Raw genomic sequence first — 22,004 nt, forward strand, 5'->3', positions numbered from 1 at the left:
GCTGTGCCCCCCAACCAGGGACACCCCCGCAGGTCTATCCACCTGGATCCCAAATACACCTAGGGTCTGTAGAGGCACTGAGGTTTGGATGGGGCTCAGGGCTCCTGTGTCTTTCTGTTTCTCCAGAGCCTGGGCGTGGACCTTCTACTAGAAGCCAAGGACCCTCCCCAGACTCCTCCCTGTAAACACTCTGCCTGCCCTGGGGCCTGAGACAAAGGTGAAGAAACAGCCAGCAGTTACTGGGTCAGGAAACCCCATGTGTGCGGGGCAGCCCGCACCTTTGAAACAGAACAGACAGCTTCAACGCTGTTTGTCTCCAGGGATGTTGGCAGCTCTGATACCACAGTTGCAGATGGACGCTCAGAATAACATGCTCTCTTCATAAGGCAAAGTGATAAGGAGACGATAGTGCTCCAGGAGCAAGAAAGGCCAAGTTCAACATCGCAATTAGCGGAGGCTCAAGCGACTTCCACAGCAATCATCACGCTGAAGACCAAGCCTCTCACACGGGAAGCAGTTGCCATTAGCAACCATACCATTTTGGGCATTACATCTATTTGGCTAAATCAAGACTTCAGTTTTTGCCTCCATCTTCTCCCGGATCCGTAAATAGCACCAATCAGCCTCAGGGATCAGCCGAGGCCTGTAACACCACCAGCAGACAGAGGTTTGGATCTGGTCCCAAGGTCAGAACTCTCTGGACACCCCCTGCCCGGGATGAGGCTGCCCCCACTTTCTGGGGCTCACCCAGCTTCCCCACCTCCTCATCCAGGATACAGGCATCTGCAGGTACCCCACGGCCATGAGAGATCAGGGCGGATCCTGATCCCAGCGTGTGGGGCAGCAGAAGGGGGAGCAGGAGCCAGAGGACAGGCCCACCAGATGCACACATGGCTCCAGGTTTAGGACACAGGCTCTCGACAGATGCCACTACGGACGCGTCCATCCAGCTGCATGGACGGATGGATGCGGGCAGCTCTGATGGATATGGAGGGTCAGTGGGAGGGGGACAGGACTCCTGCAGCACCACTCTGGACACCCCCACCTCCACCCTCCAGCCCCTCACGCCCGCATGGAGCCTCTCACACCCACGTGCAGCCCTGGGCTGCAGCCTGCAGCCCACAGCCCTCTCCTCCGGGCTATGTCCTCTCCTCCTTGAAAGCCACCCTCACTAGTCACTGCACCTGTTCTGTGGCTGTGGTGCCCACAGCCGCACACCTGTCCTCTGGCATGTCCACCACTGCTCGGCTGACCAGGAGCTGCCCAGCCTCCACGTCTTCCCTCGGTTCCCTGCCCCTCACAGGTCTCAACACCTCAGGTGAAGTCCCCAAATCACCTCCTACTGCATCCTGAACACTCTTTCTTGACAAACAACCTTCTGCAAAGAGGCTGAGATGAGTCATCTCTTGTTCCTTCCGAGACCCTCCTCTCCAGCCACCTCCTCCCTGAGGGCAGTCAGGTCAGCCCCTCTACATACCTGGAGTGTGGGCGACCCTATCTGTGATGGACCTCCTGCTGCAACCGCAGGTGGGGCTGACCTCCATCCCACCTGTGGGGACGGTGAGCCCCATCCAGTCCTCGGGGCCTTGGGGCGTCTGGCTCTGCACATCTGGACGGCACTGTGTGGTTTCTGGGTCTGAAGCAGTAGGATGGAGACCACCCCAGGCAGTGGAGCAAATGCACGGGTGATGACAGGGGTCATACCAGGAGCCAGAGGGCAGAATGTGTGCCCGTGAGTGCCCCTCACGAGGTACCAGAGAGGAGCATATACATGCGTGTGGCTTTACTGCTGGGGAGGGTCTCAGAATTTCCTGGGCAGCTGATCCAGAGTGAGTGTGAGAAATGCAGGGGGCAGGACATTTAGGAAATAGGGGGAAAGGGCCAGAGATGTGGCTGGAAAAGCAGAGGAGGCCAAGGTGCAGAGAGCCCTGGCTGCCTGCCCCAGAGAACAGCCTTCATCCTGCAGGACCCGGAGCCCACTGGCCCACAGGGCTCAACAAAGGCAAAGCTAGCCACATCCCAGAACTCATGTGCAGTGCACCCTGAACTGGGGACTGTGGGCTCTGAGTGGGGGTGCTGGGAGCCGAGTCGAGACATGTCCACCTGCGATCACAGTCAACTCTGAGCCTCTGTTGGCTCATCGGTCACATGGGGGCAGGGGGTGAAGTCCTGGTGTTCATGCTTGGGATGTGTGAGAGGCAGGATGAGGACTCCTCAGAAGGGTCCAGGGTGCAGGCACCATGAGCACTGGCTGAAATGATTTCCAAGGATGACTCGGGGGTGCACGGGTGCAGCGTGGAGTCAGGCTGGGGATGCACACGCTGACATGCCTGACATACAGCAGACACACACACAGCCCACGGCAACCAGGACTTGAAAGGTCAAAGGTTGTGGACACTCCCCACTTGGCCACTGCCCGTGACACACTCACTGGATACCTACAGCACATCAGCCATCAGCCCCAGAGAACAGGCAGGAAGCCCCAAGTGTGCTCCACTCCAGGAACTGGCCGCTGACCAGCTGCCCCAAACCCAGAGTCCGGGAGCCTCAACATCTATTCAGTTGCTGGCAGAGTCAGGGACAGGGTGTAGCGGGGGAAGGGGGCAGGTGCCTCTGGGGGAAACCCAGAGTCTCGAAGAAAGAAATAGGGCTCAGGCTCAGTTGTAAAGAGAGAAGCAGAAGTCCACAGGGGAGCCCTGCCTCCTGCCACATGGTGAGATGAGGGAGTGACCCACAGGTCAACCCCCCCTGAATTTAGAAGACTGTGGGGCAGCTTCCTTCTCTTCAGAAGAGGGGCTCCAAGACCAGGGCGCCCCGGGGTCTGGTGAAGCAAACCACAAAGGGTAAAAAACGGGTTGGGAGTCTGGCCTCACCTCTACCTGCAGGGGGCGGGGCTGAGGTGTGGCCTCACCTCCATCTGCAGGGGGCGGGGCTGGGACGGGGCCTCACCTCCACCTGCAGGGGCGGGGCTGGGGCGTGGCCTCACCTCCACCTGCAGGGGGTGGGGTTAGTGCACTGTTTCACCTCCAGGTACAGCAGCGGGAGGCCCTGGGGAGGGACCTCACCTCCAGGTACAGGGGGGGCGGGGCGGTGTGGGGGTCTCACCTCCACGTATAGCAGTGGGAATATCCCAATCTTGTCTCTCAGCTTCCCCTCCGCCCAGTTGTCATCCACTCTTCTGATTACGGTCAAAACTTCATCCTGGAAGTGGCCCACGGAGACAAGCCCAGGGACATGCACAAAAACAGAAACAGAAACAGAACCAAGAGATCAGTCAGTGTCACTGATGCTAAAGAAAGACTCTAAGTGGTGACTCGTTAGGAGATCTGACATGAAAACCGTTCATCCCCACATCTTCAGCCGTGATCGCTTTTCCTCTCTGGTATTGATTTTAGAGGCCAAGACCCTCCGATGGAAGTGTATGGCAATTTACAATCTAGTGAGCACTTTAAAATTCATGTTCCTAATAATTACTTATGGATAAGATTGTTTTCAATAAATATAAATTCAACTAATCCTTTCTGTGTTTCCACCTCTATCAAAACACAAAATATGACCCAATCCAACTCATTTAGTTAGAGTTGTGGAAGTCTAAACAAGCCTGTTAAATTCTTGTCATGCAAGACAGTATCAAGGATACAGGCAGAAGGTGGACAGAGGCAGAGACAAGAGGGTCCTGAAGCAGGGAGACAGGTGGCCAGAGAGGGTGGCCCCACCTAATGCCCACACAGGTGCCCAAAGCTGATAGGATAGTCGAGGGTGGCAGAGGATGAAGAGCAAGGGGACGACCTGCCTGGTGCACTCACAGGTGCAGGGACAGCCGACAAGGTGGGGGGCGGGATGAGGAGTGAGGGGATGACCGGCAGCAGCGAGCGTCGGGGCCCAGGCTGGTGAGGCCAGGGGAACAGAGGAACCATTCAGGGGCGACCAGGAGAGCCCTGTGCCCACAATGAACTCCACTCAGATTCAGCCAAAGGGTGGCGCCGAGATCCTGCTGATGGTGCAAAGGAAAAGACAATCGCAGGCTTCTAAGTCAGTGCTTTTGTGAAAGCAAAATAAATCAAACAACAAAAAAAGACATTCAATTTTGTGAAATTAAAAAGAAAAAAATGCCAGATTAATTTTGGTTAAAAAAAAAAAACCAATATCCACGCTGTTATTTGAGACTGGTCAAGAAATTAGACCCAAAGAAATAAAAGAAAAAAATAGGAAGTACAAATACTGGAAAAAAGACCATACAATTTTCTACCTAGAAACACAGAGTATCAATTAAAAATTAGAATAAGTAAGAACTTGAGAAAGGCTGCTAATTTTAAAATAAATACATAAAAACCATTGGTTTCCCTATCTACCACCAATAATCAGTTAGAAAATGTGATTAAAATTGGCTGATCATTAAAAAAATAAAGTTGATTCTCTAATTCACTGTATATGCCAAAATTAATTCCATAAGTATTAATGATTTAAATGTTAGGGAAAAGAAAAAAAAACCCTTGAAAGTCCAAGAAGAAAATATGAATAGATGTTTAATCTTGAACTGGGGATGGTCTTAAGAAGTAAATAACAAAGACTTGGCTAGAGAAAATTGAAATTCTCTACGTTAAAAACAGCAAGAACAAGACAAAAAGGCAAATACTCTAGAAAAACACTTGCAGAGAATTGGAAAGAAAGACTGAATATTCTTGCTACATGAGGACTTAGAGACACAGCAGGAAAAAGAGATAAATACCTTAAAAGGAAAACGGGCCAAGGGCAAATCACATAATTCACAAAAAGGAAGAAAAGCAAACTGCTGTTAAATACATTTTAAAATGTAATACCTAACATTCAAAAAGTACAACTTTAGAGAGGAAAATTCCTTCTCTCCCCTTTGTTCTTTGGGTGTCTATCAGATGAGCAGGGATGAACACAAGCCAGCCAGTGTGGTCAGTGTGAAGTCTACAGGCACTTGACCACTGCTGTCAGGGATATAAACTTATGGCAGCAGTTTGGCAAGTCCTATCAAATGTGAGACCCTGCATACACACTGACCTGAAAGAACATTTCTAGAGCCTCTTTCTTAAGAAGATCAAAGACACGCAAGAAGATTCACCTCTGAGCATGTTCATTACAGTGTTTGCTCAACTAAAGAAAAACTAGAGACAAATGTACAAAGAAGGTTAGTTCGATAAATCATGGTATGTCCACCAATATAACACCAGTCACCCAGTGCTGCCTAAGGAGGATAGGAAGGTGGAGATGCTCACAGTCTGGACGTGCAGCAATTCAGAAGATGGGACCCTAAAAACAGAACCTCTCCTCCCCCACTAAAAAGCCAATTTACAGCAGCACCTTTCATGCAGTACATTGTGTCTGAATATCAAAAAGGAAAAAAATCACTAAATGTCCTAAAAGGCAACAGCAGTTTGAAGACAAAGAGCAAGCCTCAGAATCAGACTTAGATATGGAAGGAATGTTGGAATTACCAAACAGGGAATTTAAAACAACCATGATTAATATGCTAAGGGCTCTAATGCGTTAGGTAGGCACCATGCAAGAACAGGCAGGCACTGCAAACTGGCAGGTGGTACGTCCAAAAAAGAACTAAAAAGAAATGCTGGAGATCAAAAACACTGCAACAGAAATAATGACTTTTAGAGGCTTATTAGTAGATTTAACACAGCTGAGGAAACAGTCTCTGAGCTTAAGGATGTCTCAATAGAAACCTCTCAAACTGAAAAGCAAAGAGAACAAAGACAAAAAAATAAACAAAAATCTATAACAGAATGGAATATCCAAAAATTGTGGGATAACTACAAGAGGTGTAATATACACATAATGGGAATATAGAAAGGAGAAGAAAGAAAAAAGTAAACAAAAGAAATATTTGACACCAAAATAACTGAGGGTTCTATACCCTGCAAAATAACTCCTTCATCAATAGTGAGGGAGAAATAAAGACTTTCTGAGACAAACAAAAATTGAGGGAATTTGTTGCCAGGAGACCTGCCTTGCAAAAAATGTTAAAAGAAGTTCCTTAGAAGAAACGCTGCATAGGTCAAAACCTTTGAATCTACATAAAGTAAGAACATTGGAGAAGGAATAAGTGAAGGTAAAAGAAAAAATAGCTCACAATAATAACAGCAACAATGAATCTGATTAAGTATACCTATGTACCTCCCACATATATGTATATCTATGTATACATAAGTATATATTACATAGTATGTAAGTATATTGGAGAAGGGCATGGCAACCCACTCCAGTATTCTTGCCTGGAGAATCCTGTGGACAGAAGAGCCTGGTGGGCTGAGTGACTAACACACACACAGATTAAGTATATATACTATGTATATTGATACACATGTTAAATGAATATCAGCAATGACACAAAGGACAAGAGGAAGGAATTAGGAATACTTTATTATTATATGGTACCCACACTGTATAGAGTTATTTGAAAGTGGCCTTGGATTAGTTGTAAATGTGTATTGCAATCTCTAGGGCAACCATTAAAAAAATTGTTTTAAACGTACAACTGATATGCTAAGACAGGAAAGAAAATGCAATCATATAAATTGCTCAATTAAGACTATAAAAGGCAAAAGAGAGTAGAAAACAAAATAGGAACAGAAATCAAAGATAGCAAATAGAAAACAAACAAAGGTGGTAAATATTAATCCAACAATATCAACAATCACTTTTAATAGCAATAGTCTAAATGTACAAATTGAAAGAGAATGCCGTGGTGGATTAAAAATTAACAAGACCCAACCGTATGTTGTCTACAAGAAACCCACTTTAAATATAAAGATACATATAAATGAAAAATAATGAGATAAGGGAAGATATACCACACTAAAACTATTCAAAAGAAAGCTGCAATAGCTATAAATGAGAAACAACACAAATCACTAATATTAGTAATGAAAGAGGGGACATGACCACAGATACCTTGGGCATTAAAAAGATAATAAAGAAATATTATGAACAAATCTATGCCCACAGATTTAATAAACAAAATGGGCCAATTTCTTTAAAGACACAATCTGCCGAAATTCACAGAAGAAAAATACTAATAGACAATCTGAATAAGTCTATATCTGTTAAAGAAATTGAATCAATAATTAATAAACTTCCCAAACAGAAAGCACCAGACCCAGATGGGTTCACTTGTGGATTCTACCAACATTTAAAGAAGAAATTATGCCAAATTCTCTAACAATTTCTTTCAGAAGACAGAAGCAGAGGGACTACTTCCTAACTCATTCTATGATGTCAGCATTATAACATACACCTCACTAAAGAAGATACACAGCTGGCACATGAAATGATGCTCCACATCGTATGTCATCAGGGATATGCAAATTAAAACAACAGTGACATGCCACTGCACACGATTATTAATAGAATGGCCAAAATCCAGAACAATGGCAACATCAAAAGGATTGTAAAAGGATCAGTAGTTACCAGGAGTTGTGGGGGAGAGAGAGTGGTGGCTTGTGCAAGCTTCCTGATGGGAGGGACCGGCTGTGGGGAGAACGGGTCTTGCTCTGGTGAGCAAGCCCACACTAAGTAAATCTTTAATCCAATTTTCTGCTGATGGGTGGGACTGTGAGCCCTCTCTATTAGTTGTTTGGCCTGAGGCGGCCCAGTCCTGGAGTCTGCAGTCTCTATGGTAAGGCTATTGGCTGGGCTGCGCACGAGCAAGCGACCAACTTCCTGATATCACTGAGGCTAGTTCCCCACCACTCTGCTCTGCTCCAACCCAACCCATACCAGGGACACAACCACCGCGAGGAGCACTGAGAGCTGAGTGGCACCACAGAGCTGCCAGCACCAAGTTCCATGGGTCCTGCCAACAGTCACACCTTCTCCCACCACCGACACAGGACCCAGAAAACGATGCCTGGGTCCTCGTCAGGCCTCAGATTTGCTGTCATATTTCACAGCCTAGGGCCGGGGTAGGCATCTCCTCTGCAGCCTCTTGAGAATGTGAAGAAATGCACCCCCTGGAACCCTAGCTGCATTGGACAGGGCAGGCCCGAGTCCAGGGCACAGTGCACTGCTCACGGGGGCGCTGAGGCCTCCGCGAAGTCAGCTGAGCGGCTACGCAGGGACCTCGGGCAGCACCCCCGAAGCTGCGGACTCTCCAGCTCTGGGCCAGGGAGTTGGCATCTCAGGATCTGCTGGCCGTACCTACTCTGTCTCATGCTCAACTCTGCTCTTTCAGGATGGGAGCTGCCAGAGACGCAGAAGGAGAGTGGGTGCAGTGGTCTGGGTGAGGGCCAGCAAGACTAGATGGAAACTGCTGCCAGTGGGCAGGTTGGCCGGAGCCTGGTTCCCCAGTGCTGCCCAGGGTGGAGCAACAAGTGTCCTCTTCCTGATGCCAGGACACCCGTGAAGGGCTGGAGAGTAAGACAAGATCTGGGCCAATCTGGCCGCGTCAAGGATTTTCTGGACGAAAGTTGCTCTGTGACATCTTTCCACCTTCAGACACACAACTCTGCTTCACTTCCAGGCTCCTCGGCAAGCACTCCTCTCGTGGGTCAGTGGATCCCCTAGGCTACCTCCCTGTTCCAAGCTCAACCAACATTGAGGGCCAGGGCCTAGTGGCAGAGCTCAGGGTGGTCCTGAGCGGCCTTGAACACACACTGGTCATATGATGAGTGGCCCTCCTTCCTGCTCAGGCTCAGCGGGCAGCACACTGGCAAAGGAGTCAGGCCCCACCTCAAGGGGCTTTAACTGCATTTCTAATTAATTCATCCAACTCTCCCATGTTTGTAGGGCTTCCCTGCGGCTCAGTGGTAAAGAATCCTCCTGCAATGCAGGAGACACAGTTTCAATTCCTGGGTCTGGAAGATCCTCTGGAGGAGGAAATAGCAATCCACTCCAGCATTCTTGCCTGGAGAATCCTATGGACAGAGGAGCCTGGTGGGCTACAGTCCATACGGTGGCAAAGAGTCGGATATGACTGAGCAATGAAGCATGTATGCACACACTCCTGTCTGTACATGACTCCTGCCAGGGAAAAGCCAAGCTGCAGACAGATGAATCTGTTAGGAAGCCCAGGCCTGAGGCTTTCCCCCCCGACCTGCCAGGAGACTGGAGTCTCTGCCTGCACTGAAGTCTCTGCCTGCACTGAAGTCCTGGACACCACAGGGTGGCTGGCTGAGTATGCTGTCCCTAACTCCCTGTCAAAGGGATGTCTCACACACTGAGGGCCTGGCCCACACCCAGAGAGTTCCCACAGCAGCTCCAAGAAGACCAGCCCTGGGGGCTGGACCATTTCCTAAATGTGTTGTGGGGTGGATCACACATGGAGAACCTGCCCTTCCAGGGGCCTCCCAGCTCCTCGGCCCCCTCTCCCTGCAGCCACGTGGTCTCTAAGAGGCAACGAGAGGCAGAGACCAGGGGAGGCCCTTCAGAAACATCTTGAGAGCGTCATGACTGCCCTCAGGACAGAGGATACACGGGCCCAGGCTGCTCACAATGGACACAGTGGCCTTGACCTGGGGGCTGAGGGCTTCCACACCCCCGCGACCCTGCCCAGATGCAGTCACCAGGATGAGATGGGCACAGGGGACCCACCTGGGGACGCAGCTCCAGTGCGTGTGTCTGTGGAGGAGGCCCAGCCTCATGGAGTGTCCTGGGCAAAGGCAGAAAGGACAGGAAGCCGTGGGCGTGGAGGTGAGCCCCCGATTGGTGCCTGTTTTGAGGCTGGCTCCCACACTGCTTTTGTTCATTGAATCCTATTAACTCCATTTTATAGTCAGAGGTGAAATAAATGATTCAAGCGAAAGTAAAAGTGTTAGTTGCTCAGTCGTGTCCAACTCTTTGTGACTCCATGGTCTGTCCCTGAAATTCTCCAGGCAAGAATACTGGAGTGGATTGCCATTCCCTCCTTGATGGGATCTTCTGGACCCAGGGATTGAACCTGGGTATCCTGCACTGCAAGCAGATTCTTTACCATCTAGGCTACCAGGGAAGCCCTAAATGACCCAAAGTAAGAGATAAAAGTGAAGGTGTCACAATTTGAATCCCATCTCACTCAGGAGCTGAAACTCTGAATACATTTAATTTCTATCCCCAATCAGAACTTGCTTTGGGATTAATGCTGGGCCAATTCACAAAGCAGAAAATCCCCTCATTGAGGAAGGACCAGTAAACAGGAAGGAAGGAAGACCGTAGGGAAGGTTTGGCGGAGCTGCCAGCAGGAGGGGCATGGTGTCAGGACAATAGTGGGGCTTTAAATGGGCTTGGCCGGCTCAGAGCAACCAGTCCAGCCCCACCCTGTCACATGGAGGGCACTGTCACACGGGTGCCAGTCCGGAGGAATGGGCTGGCAGAGCGGGATGATGCTCTGCTGTCACCTTGAGTCTTATCCACACATGCCCAGCTCGTTGGAGTAATTGTGCTTTTTATAGCTGCTCTACCTACGAGAAGTAATTATGCATTCTCTTCTTCAATGAAACAAAGACTTTGGCTTTAGAATGACTTTAATTAATGCAGTTTTAACAAGACTGTTCAAGAGCTGACATCGAAGGTAAGAATGTTGCTTTGATGTACGTGCCTCCTTTTAAAACCTCATCCATCCCACCACAGTGATGTTTTTTAGAGGGAAGTTAGCACCATCCGTGGATTTTACACGCTCCTTCTTTCCTTGCTGAGTCCAGAAAGGAACATATCCAAACAGCAAAACACTCCTTGGAGGCAAAACCAAGCTGGTCAGAGCCACGTGGTCACTCAAGGTGGTGAGAGGGAGGCTGTTAGAACCAGTATTCCAGGCCAGTGGAGGGAAGCTCAGGCTGTCACGCAGGGTGGCAGGGATGGGGGCAGGGAGAGCGGCAGCTGGAGGGGAGAGAGGAGAACGGGCAGGTGCTCAGGCAAGCAGGCTGTGCCCTAACTTAAGGGGTGTGGAGTGGGTGCTGGTGACACGCCTATGTGAACACGGTGGGGAACACAGCAGGGCCACAGTAAGGTCTTCACCAGGAAGCATGCCCTGCCATCTCCAACTCTCCAAGTCAGTCCATGGATTGAAGAGAAAGAAAGTCCTGGAAGAGCAGCCCAAGGGATGCATGGCCCACCAGCTCCCACACCTCTGCTCCCTAATCCGGGCTCAAAGTCCCAGGAAGAGCGGGGACCACCTGTCTCAATGGCACAGTCCAGGTGCCAGGGCCCTCGTGATGCAAAGTGGCAGCAGCAACACCACAAGGCGAGGCTCAGGGACCCGAGTTCGCACCTTCTCCACGAGACGCTTTAATGCCTCTTTTGAAATACCACACACATTACCCACCGCCTTGACCAGACACTCCGCACACCTCCTGGGTGACCCACACTGCCCGTCACTCTCAGGAACTGTGCCCTGGATTCCTGCCCTGTCTCCCCAGCCGACGTCAGGCGTGTCGGTGCAGCCCAGCTCCCAGCAGGGCTCGGCGCGGCACGTTTTGCTGGTTAGCAGCCAGGTGCCCCTCTGCCCTTTGTCCAGTAGGCTCTGGGCTTCCCCCCGGAGGTGAGGGTACCAGGCAGAGGCTGGCACAGGGAGCGTGTGATGGAGGAGGAGGACGGGGAGGCCTCTCCCTTCTCTCACGGGGAGGAGACGCTGGCGGCTCCCACACCGCAGCTATCCACTCAGGGAGCCTCCTCCACGAAGGCTGTGAGGAGGGCCCACCCCGACCCTGTCAGCCGTGATGGGTCTATGTTCTAACAAGGGCTCAATGCAACCCCCGAGGGGCGGCTCTCTTGATCCTTACAGCACAGAGCACCAGGGCCCAGGGGTCTCAGGGCAGGCTGGGCAGAGGAGCTGGGCTTGAGGGCAGTGGGCACCAGGGGCCCTGCTGCCTGACCTCACTTGGCAGCCCATGCTCCAGCCTCAGAGGGGGAAGCCTAATGCTGTGTTCAGGGAAGCTGCAGGGCCAGGTGACAATCACAACGAACACTCTGATGGAAGGGAAGTGGAGAGAGTTAAACGTGAATGAAAAGAGATCATTCACCTTTGGGCTGAACAATGGAATGACCTGCACAGAACAGGCCAATTTTGCTCAAAGTGGAACACGGGGTACTCATATCCTTGCACAGTGCTCAGCACCACAGCTAAGCTCAGGTCTGAGCAGAGCAGAGGCTCACAGTGAGCCTCAGGTCTGAGCAGAGCAGAGGCTCACAGTGAGCTGGAACCTAGCTCTGTGTTTACAACTGCATGCAGGGAGAGACTGGGGGAGGAGACACAGGACAGGACACAGGAGAGGGGCAGGTCTGTGCAGCCTCTTAGAGCTGTGGCTTTGCTAGATACCGACTTACCGGAAACCCCCTCCACAGGCAGAACCTGTCCACTCTGGCCGGGCATGATAGTAACCACTTGCGTTAGTTACCTTACAATAGGTGATACCAACAGGGAGCTTGGAACCAAGAAGTTACCACCAGCTGGAAGAATTTGGGAGAAGATACCAGCCCATAATAAGCTCTGCAACCTCCCAGGAACCCTGGTGCTGGAATCCATCTTGGCTGAGACAGGCACACGCCACCAGCAAGGACCCTGAATCTGACCAAACACAGGCCAAGCAACATGACTGGCCAGAAACAAGCCGGTAACTAACCCCATTAACCTTAAAACCAGAGACTGTGAGCCACGTGGAGAGTGGCTCTCCTGGGGTCCTGCTGTTCTCTGCCTGAGTGCCCTTCCCAGTTCTGTTTTGTGCTTTTTCAGCACATGTATCACCTTGGACAATTCATTTCTGAGCATTAGACAAGAGCCCACTCTCAGATCCTGGAAGAGGCCTCCTTCCTGCAACAGCTTCAACATCAGAAAGACAGGCTTCCAGGAACCCTGGCAGGCAGTTGTGAAGATCAACAAAAAATTGATGATGTTTCCAAGGTCCAGGTGCTCTGGCCCTCCCAGCCCTGGACTGGGATGAAGTGAAGAAGCCAGGAAGCAGGGATGTTCACAAGCCCTGACTCTGCTACCTCTGCACATTGACACTGTACCCCCAAGGCCGGGAGGCTGGAAGCCAGGCCCCTCCGTGTCTCACTTGGTCCCCAGGACAGTTCAGTTCAGTTCAGTCACTCAGTCATGTCCGACTCTTTGCGACCCCATGGAATGCAGCACACCAGGCTTCCCTGTCCATCACTAACTCCCAAAGCTTGCTCAAACTCATGTCCACTGAGGCAGTGATGCCATCCAACCATCTCATCCTCTGTTGTCCCCTTCTCCTCCTGCCTTCAATCTTTCCCAGCATTAGGGTGTTTTCTAATGAGTCAGTTCTTCGCATCAGGTGGCCAAAGTATTGGAGCTTCAGCTTCATCATCAGTCCTTCCAAAGAACACCCAGAACTGATCTCCTTTAGGATGGAGTGGTTGGATCTCCTTGCAGTCCAAGGGACTCTCAAGAGTCTTCTCCAATACCACAGTTCAAAAGCATCAATTCTTTGGCTCTCAGCTTTCTTTATAGTCTGGCTTTCACATCCACACATGACTACTGGAAACACCTTAACTTTGACTAGATGGACGTTTGTTGACAAATTAATGTCTCTGCTTTTTACTTCGCTGTCTAGGATGGTCATAACTTTCCTTCCAAGGAGTGTCTTTTAATATCACGGCTGCAGTCACCATCTGCAGTGATTCTGAACCCTCCAAAATAAAGTCTCTCACTGTTTCCATTGTCTCCACATCTATTTGCCATGAAGTGATGGGACCAGATGCCATGATCTTAGATTTCCGAGTGTTGAGTTTTAAGCCAACTTTTCCACTCTCCTCTTTCACTTTTCATCAAGAGGCTCTTCAGTTCCTCTTTGCTTTCTGCCATAAGGGTGGTGTCATCTGCATATCTGCGGTTATTGATATTTCTCCTGGCAATCTTGATTCCAGCTTGTGCTTCATCCAGCTGGCCATTTCACATGATGCACTCTGCATAGAAGTTAAATAAGCAGGGTGACAATATATACAGCCTTGACATACTCCTTTCCTAATCTGGAAGCAGTCTGTTGTTCCATGTCCAGTTCTAACTGTTGCTTCTTGACCTGCATACAGATTTCTCAGGAGGCAGGTCAGGTGGTCTGGTATTCCTATCTCTTTCAGAATTTTCCACAGTTTGTTGTGATCCACACAGTCAAAGGCTTTGGCATAGTCAATAAAGCAGAAATAAATGTTTTTCTGGAACTCTTGTTTTTTGATGATCCAACAGATGTTGGCAATTTGGTCTCTGGTTCCTCTGCCTTTTCTAAATCCAGCTTGAACATCTGGAAGTTCATGGTTCATGTACTGTTGAAGCTTGGCTTGGAGAATTTTGAGCATTACTTTACTAGCATGTGAGATGAGTACAATTGTGCAGTAGTTTGAACATTCTTTGGCATTGCCTTTCTTTGGGATTGGAATGAAAACTGACCTTTTCCAGTCCTATGGCCACTGCTGAGTTTTCCAAATTTGCTGGCATGTTGAGTACAACACTTTCACAGCATTATCTTTTAGGATTTGAAATAGCTAAACTGGAATTCCATCACCTCCACTAACTTTGTTCATAGTGATGCTTCCTAAGGCCCACTTGACTTCGCATTCCAGGTTGTCCCCAGGACAAGCACACAGGAAATATGGCTGGTTTGCCACTGACTGGGTCCTGCCCGAGGTCTCAGTGGAGCCTCATATGGCCCAAACACACGCATCCACCCCCAGACCCTCCAAGAAGGTCCAGGCCGTGCTGGTTTCTGGGCCCAGCTCCCACTCCAGGATCTGATAGGGGTCTCTGACAAGGTCTCCCCAGCAAGCTCCCTCCAAGGGCCCATGAGCCCTGCACACCCATGACCTGGGTAACAAGGGTCCTGCCCCCACTATCAGAGAGCACCTATCAGTTGGGCTGGGTGCCCCCTCTTCCACCTGGCAGACCCTCAGTAAGAAGAAACCACTGCTGTCTCCATCATAGCAGGGCCAGGATTCACATGCTCACCCAGGCTCCCGGCTGGGGCTGTGGTCGGGGGAAGGCTGCATTCGAACCCATCTTACCTTGCTGAAGCTCAGACAGTCTTTGTCCTGGTCTCTGTCCTTCATCTCGAAATCATAGAGCGCTTTGCCCTGGGGTGGGGCCGGGGGCAGCGGCCGCACGCTCTGGACGAAGCCGGCAGGCAGGAGGCCATGGTACCAGAGCTCGTCACTCCGGCGCTGCAGGACGACAGCATCCCCTTCGCCACACCTGAGTTCCCCAGGCTCTGTCCCCTCGAGGTTGAGCAGGGCTTTGCCGGCAGGTGGTGGGGGAGGGCCCTGGAAACAGAACATGCGTTACTCAGCGGCTGCCTGGCCAGTGCCTGACCTATGGGGCCCCCAAGTCTCAGAGCCCAGGAGTGGGGATACCTCTGAGGAATACAGGGTACTCACAGCCCACCGGGTACGCACAGCACTTGGCACAACAGCCTAACTAGACTCATCCCAGAAATACGGGCCACACCCTGCTGGACGGGGTCTGCAGAGGGTCCCCAGATATGCCCCAGGCCTCCCTGAGGGCTGTCACACACTGAGCGGGAAGGATGCTGAGGAGGAGCTGGGAGACCTTCATGCAGATTCTGAGAGGGATAGGGCCCCTACCCAAGCTCTGGCCCATGAATGCTTTGCCTGCTACCCTGTTGCTGACTGATCATCCCCTGGGTGCAACGCCCCCTTCTGCATTCCCGGCCACCACCATCCCACAGGACGGTGACTCAGAACGTGTGTCTGGGGGGTTTCAAGCTGAAAGGACAGACTTGCTGGACTGTTTCGCACCCTCCTACATCACCACTGCAGGGCCTGGGGGCACGGGCTCCAGGCCAACGTAGGGGAAAGGCACTCCTAGGGCTGAGAGCGCTAATGAGGGGTCCTGGCCGCCCTGCCACTCCCCATCTTGCCTGCCATGGCCCCTGGCTTCTGGAGGTCATGGTGGCCTCATCCAAAAGAGCCTGAGGCAGGTCCTTTTTAGGTGATGGGGCGCCCCTGTCCTCCTGTCAACGGTCATCCAGCCCACTGCCCTTCTGATCTGCCATCTGGCCTCGAGCCACTCTCGGGCCCCCTGCTCTTGGGTAACATGGGTCCACTGAGCCCCACACCTCACCCCTGGGGCAACTGCCAACTAACCCCCGGTCTGGTTTGTGAAGGCCAGGGCGCCTGAATTTCTCTCCTGCTTCTCTGCAGTAGCCAGTTCCCATGGGTCCCAGCCTCTGAGGGAGGGAAAGACAGAGGCCAGATGCCTCCGGAGCAGAGGCAGGAGTGGGCCTACCAGATGGTTCGGGCTCCTGCCACAGCCTCAGGCAGTCACGCCCATCTGGAGGTCCGAGTACTGGGTGGGGAGCAAGCACACAATCTTACCAGCTCCAGCCACACCTGCTGAGGTGGCCACTCTGCTGTTTGGACCGGGAGGTGGCAAGAGGAGGCAGATGAGGGGAGCAGGACTGGGAGACAGGCAGACACCCACCTCACTAATCCCTTCCCGCCCCTCAGACTGCCAAGACCAGCATCTCCTGAAGAACTGAGAGGAGGGGCCACCTTGAGCTTCCTGGTGGGGAGGGGGAGGTGCACTCCTGGGGGTGAAGAAAAGAAGTCAGATGGTGCTAGGGGGCAGCTGCTGTGGGAACCTGAGCCTCTCCCCCCGGCAATGCTTGGAGCTGGTGGGTCTTGCACCCCCAGCCTCTCACCCTCTCATGCTTGATGAGATGAACTAATGAGTCCATGATGAGGTCCTGCCAGGTGGACGCAGGGCCAGGAAAAGTCTCTGCAGATGTCACAGCAGTAGCCAGAGGACCCCAGAGACCAGCCCCAGGCCCAAGCTGAGGAAGCCCGCGGGGTCTCTGCAGCCTGTCTCTCTAAGCACCCATCGGAGGAACGGCTGAGTTGAACACTGCTGCCAAGTTCCACTCCACAGGCTCAAGACACCCGGGAAACAAGATGAAAGGGGAGTGGGAGGGACACACAGCTGGGGCGCCTACACCGATGAACACAGCCACCCTGTGGGGCGTCCGCGATAATGAAGACAGGTGACGTCGGGCTCACGGCTCAGGACTCGGACATGGAGGAGCTGCGGGATGTCACGCAGGCACGGCAGCCCCAGCTCTGCCTTCGCCGGGATCGACACATAGGTGAGCTTTGCAGACGCACTGCTTGCACTCGGCTGCCCATAAGGCCCCCGAGAGACCTTCCCACACCCAGGTCTCACTGTCTAACCCCCGGAAAGACAGGGTGAAGAGTGTGGACAAAGAACTCATTCAGTCTTCAGACTCCAAGGACTCGCAGGTTCTCCCTCCACGCTGCTCCCCAGGGGGCACGTGTTACCAGTGTGGGGGCCCCCAGGACGGGCACCACCTGTTTCTACATTCGAGGCTACATGCCCGACCCTGGCCTGGTTCAGATCACATGCTCAAAACACCTACCAAATGGCTGGCCCTGTGGGCCACCAAGACAATCTTCCGACTATGGTTGGGTTAAGGGCCTTGGGCTGGAAGGACTTCTCCCAGGATGGGAGGTCAAGAGTCCACACAGCTCTAAACCTTGTTACCACTGGCCGGGCCCGGATGACTGGAAATCCCCGTGGTCACTCAAAGAGGAGCCAGGCCAAGCAAGGGCTAGGAGCTGGAGACACAGGGCCTGCCTCCTGGGAGAGACACACCCTGGTGAGTTCCCTGCACAGCGGGTGGGCCTCGGGGGGGAGCACCCAGCCTCAAACCAGTCAAGTGTCTCAGGGTCTCAGAAGGCAGCAGTGACGGCCAGTTGTCCCCCAAGTCCACCTGCTCCTCCTGTCAGGAAGAATATTTCAAGTTTCAACTGGCGCCAAGCTCACCACTTAAGAACTTCACCTCTCAGCCCTGCTCGAGGGGAGCCCTGGCCATACGCCAAAATTCCAGTCAATGAAGGCAAGTGAGAGGGACCTGAGCCAGTTCTGGGCCGAGCTGCGTTTTGCAATGACATTTAGGAGGAAATTCCATTTCTAGTCCCTCGCCTCCCAACACTTAACCAGCACCTCCCTCCCTGGGGGTGTGTGTGGGGGGGTTTGCAGCGTTTTCCACAAAGATGACACTCCAAGCAAGTGAGGAAAGGACCAGGTCCTCACGTTGGGGAGCAGGGCCCGGATGTCACGTGAAAAAAAGGAAACTTTATCCTGATTGAGCTGCCGTGTTTTGAGATCTTCTCGGCAGCAGGTTAGCCTGTATTCTGCCTGGGTCTGAGGTGGGACTTACAATTTCTTTGCTCATAAGCAGTTTCAAGTCAAAGCGCTTAACATCGCCATGGAGGTCATCACACACACACTTTCCTTCCAATATGGACACTCAGATTTAGAATTACCTGAAAAGGCACATGTTACTAATGTATTTAACCAGAAAATCCCTGTCTCCTAGTCTACAAATTTCATCTGTAACGAAGTTGTCACTATATCACACTAGAGCTGGGAGGTTCTCGGGTTTCACTTTTATTGTAGGTTAAAATTTAAGCTCCTTCTTCTCTTTTTCTTATTAAAAGCTTCCTTTGGATCCTGGCTGTTTCTTTCTCTCTTTTATTTTGATGGTTATTTCCTTCTTCATGTTTGGACACTTGTTTCTCCAAGAACTTACAGGATACCATGATACACCAGGTCCTGAAGCAGGCTCTGTGCCTCTGGGGAGTGAAACATCCCTTACCCTGAAGGTCATGAAAGCTTGCAACTAAAGACAAGTGCACAACATGTCCCCAGGCAGGTGGAGTGAGGACAACCCCAGGTTTGCAGCGCAAACACTGGGTTCCAGGCATGGACTTTTCTTCCCCGCGCACCTCTGTAGGGGCAGGGGTGCTCTGTGATGTGCAGTTCCCAAGGAAAGCCCAAGCTCTTCTGACAAGTATGAAAAGGTGAGGTAGAAGGTCAAGGTGAGTGCGGCCAAGGTCAGAGATGAGACTCTACTCACCCCAGGGGAGCAGGGCACCTGTTACACTGGGGAGAAGCCCCACCAGGCACGTGGGGAGCAGGCTCTGCACTCAGGCCTGGCTCACACACCGGGTCATCAAATCCACCCTCCCACATTCCCCAGGAACCTGAAGAGGATAGAACTGGTGGTACATAAGGAGCTTCTTATCTCTTAATGGAGAACCCTCTACGAAAAAAATTCTCACAGACCGCTGACTGAGGCAAACAAGTGTTTCAGGAGCCTGGATGCTGTCCTAGAAAAGGCAAATGCTTTTAAGCACAGAAAACGGCCAATAAGGAGCCCAGCTCTCCAGCAGGAACACAGGTCAGAGAGTACAGTGAGGACACCGGCCGGCCTGACACCTGCACACATTGGCTCTAAACTGCATCCGACAGAAGTGATACCAGAGAAGTAGAACCCTGTGTGACACCCCCTCTCCCTCCTGCATCTCTGTGGGCACTGGCTCAGGGCCCCTTTGATTCTAGGGGACACTCTATCCTGACTCACAGTCACTGTCACCCCTTCACAGTGAGGACTGGCTCCTTCCTCCTGAGCGTCGGGCTGCACCCCTTTCCACCCACCAGACACTCACATCAACCCTATGAGGCTGGCCTTATGTCATTGCCACTTTGCAGACAGGGAGCTAAAGCCCAGTGAAGTTCAGTAACGCGTCTGGGTCCCAGAGGTGGCAGAGGGGTAGACTGTCCTCTGGAGCCCAGCATATACATGCCACTCACGCTGCTCCTGATAACATGACCACTTATCTAGCTGTAGACCCTGAGCCATGCATGCCAGGCAACTTGATTACTGCTCACAGGAACCATGAAAAGTAGGAATCAGTCACTACTGCCACTTGACAAGTGAGAAAAACTAAGAGGTAAATCAGCTCCTAGATGTCGTGAGGCTGGTAAGAGGGGGCCAGCCCTCTTCTCTTAACCACCATCCAAACTGGAGAGGTGAGGGGCCCTGACAATTCTCTGTTTAGTGCAGAAGGAAAAGGGAAGGTGGATTGTTGACCATTAGGCTGGGAGGGTCCAGACTTGTGTTGCATTTATCCAGTTTGGAGAATTGTTCATTTGTCCACAAACAAATGAACAGCAGACTGCTGTTGAAAACAAGCAAACAGCAGACTGACTCTGAGAAGCTCCTAGTCATATTCTGGACAGTGGTTACCGCATGAGCATATGACCAAGCCCCTAGAGGGTCTGTTTGGTGGTGTGTGCCCCAGTGCTCCCCTAGGAGATGAGGGGCTAGCTGCCTGAAACTCCCCAACAACCCCAGGTCTGTTGTGGCCTCAATCCAGGGATGCTCAGCCAGTCATATGTTCCCACGTTCCACCCAGGATCCTGCGGGAAGGTGACTCACCAGAGCCTGCTTTAGAGGTAGGGGCTTTGTGCTGGGATCTCCAGCCACATATGAAATCTCCAGCCTCATATGAAAGGGTGTCTGGGTATCTGGGCAACAGGAAGGAAAGCAGAGGCTTCTCATTGGCTCTGTCCCTTCTCAGGAATGAGAGGCAGATGGCTTCTTTCAGGCCCTTATTTTAGCCTTCACTAACACCACCTTATTTTAAATACTTTAGAAAACATCATTGTTTCAATGCTACCAAAAAAGAGCTGGATCATAAACAAGGCTGAACGCCAAAGAACTGATGGTGCTGGAGAAGACTCCCAAGAGTCCCTTGGACTGCAAGATCAAACCAGTCAATCCTAAAGGAAATCAGTCCTGAATATTCTTTAGAAGGACTGATGTTGAAGCTGAAGCTCCAATACTTTGGCCACCTGATGGGAAGAACTGACTCATTAGAAAAGACCCTAATGCTGGGAAAGATTGAAGGCAGGAGGAGAAGGGGACAACAAAGGATGAGATGGTTGGATGGCATCACCGACTCAATGGACATGAGTTTGAGCAAACTCCGGGAGATGGTAAAGGACAGGGAGGCCTAATGTGCTGCAGTCCATGAGGTTGCAAACAGTTGAACACAACTTAGTGACTAAACAACAACAGCAAGGGAAAAATAGGGTATTTATAAATATCCAGGTTAAAAAATAATCAGTTGCCTTAGGAATCCAGCTCCAAAGACCAGAAGGGAGACCACTGTTAGAGCAGGTCCCAGGCCCTGGAGGGCTCAGGGGTGACAGGGCCTCAGTATGTTTAAGGGCCTGGCTGTGCAGGACATGATGTGTCCTCTCAGCTTGTCCACATTACATGACAGGCGACATACACACGGGCGAGCTCTGTGGACACAAAGACCTTAGGTGGTAATCTGATCAAGACATTTCATCTTTTGATGTTATTTGGCACCATCACTACAAGATGGAAAGGGGGGACTTCCGGGGGGACTTGGCTTTGCTCCAAAAGTGCTCCACGTGCCGGAGAACCAGCCAGCTGTGTGCTGTTGTGCCCACGGGAAGTCCCTTCTTGCCTTCATGCTCTCATGTGATTTCAGAGTGGACGTAGGCAGACCCTAAGGTGTCTGCCCAGGGCCAGGGCCATACCTGGCGGTGGGAGAATGGCCGCCCCACCCGGCCAGGCTCGGCTGCACTCCCCTCCCACGGCACAGGCCGCCACACAGCCCAGCCCCACGCAGATAGCAGAGGTGGGTGCGCAAAGGCCGCCCTTGCCTTCTGTCAGAGGCCACACTGAGGCCTGGCTTGACTTCATTTCCCCATCAGAACAGCTCAGAGGAACCCAGTGGTTGCAGATCATTTATCACTCATGGCAAGAAATGTTTCAATGCATTTGTGAGAACATGATTAACATACTGCGTAAGTTTAAGAGCGTGGTATGCCTCTCCACCCACACAGGCAACAAGCGGCTGCCTGTGGACCCCAGTCTGTGAGACCTGCCCAGCAGAGACGCTGATGCCCCCACCTCCTGCCTGACAGATAAAGCTGGTCCTGCCCACCAGTCCTGCCCACCATGGGCAGCCCAGCCTGCTCAGAGCAGCAGGGAAGTTAAGCAAGGTGTCCTGGCATGACTAAAGGCACAAAGCCTTCTGAGCAGAGGGGAGCCTGGGGCCCCACACGCGGGGGTGGGAAGGCTCTGTCTCATTCCCACACAGCCCTGAGAGCAGACAGGGTCAGAGGCAGCATGAAGCAACTTGGAGGGGCAGCCCTTGGTCAGAGCTGAGCTATTGGCAAGAGG

General features: G+C 51.7%; 1 protein-coding gene across 1 annotated transcript in view; it reads right to left on the reverse strand.

Annotated features, from left to right (window-relative positions):
- Nucleotides 1–22,004, reverse strand: part of SH3RF3 (SH3 domain containing ring finger 3) — a 156,122-nt gene that overhangs the window by 64,025 nt on the left and 70,093 nt on the right. Inside the window, exons 2-3 of the mRNA XM_040224187.1 lie at nucleotides 14,968–15,222; nucleotides 3,106–3,201 (exon numbers count right to left, since the gene is read on the reverse strand). Coding sequence (XP_040080121.1) covers nucleotides 3,106–3,201; nucleotides 14,968–15,222 — 351 coding nt within the window. The remainder of the gene's footprint in view (nucleotides 1–3,105; nucleotides 3,202–14,967; nucleotides 15,223–22,004) is intronic.

Source organism: Oryx dammah, unplaced genomic scaffold (genome assembly GCF_014754425.2).
Source record: "Oryx dammah isolate SB20612 unplaced genomic scaffold, SCBI_Odam_1.1 HiC_scaffold_25, whole genome shotgun sequence".
NCBI classification, from domain to species: Eukaryota; Metazoa; Chordata; class Mammalia; order Artiodactyla; family Bovidae; genus Oryx; species Oryx dammah.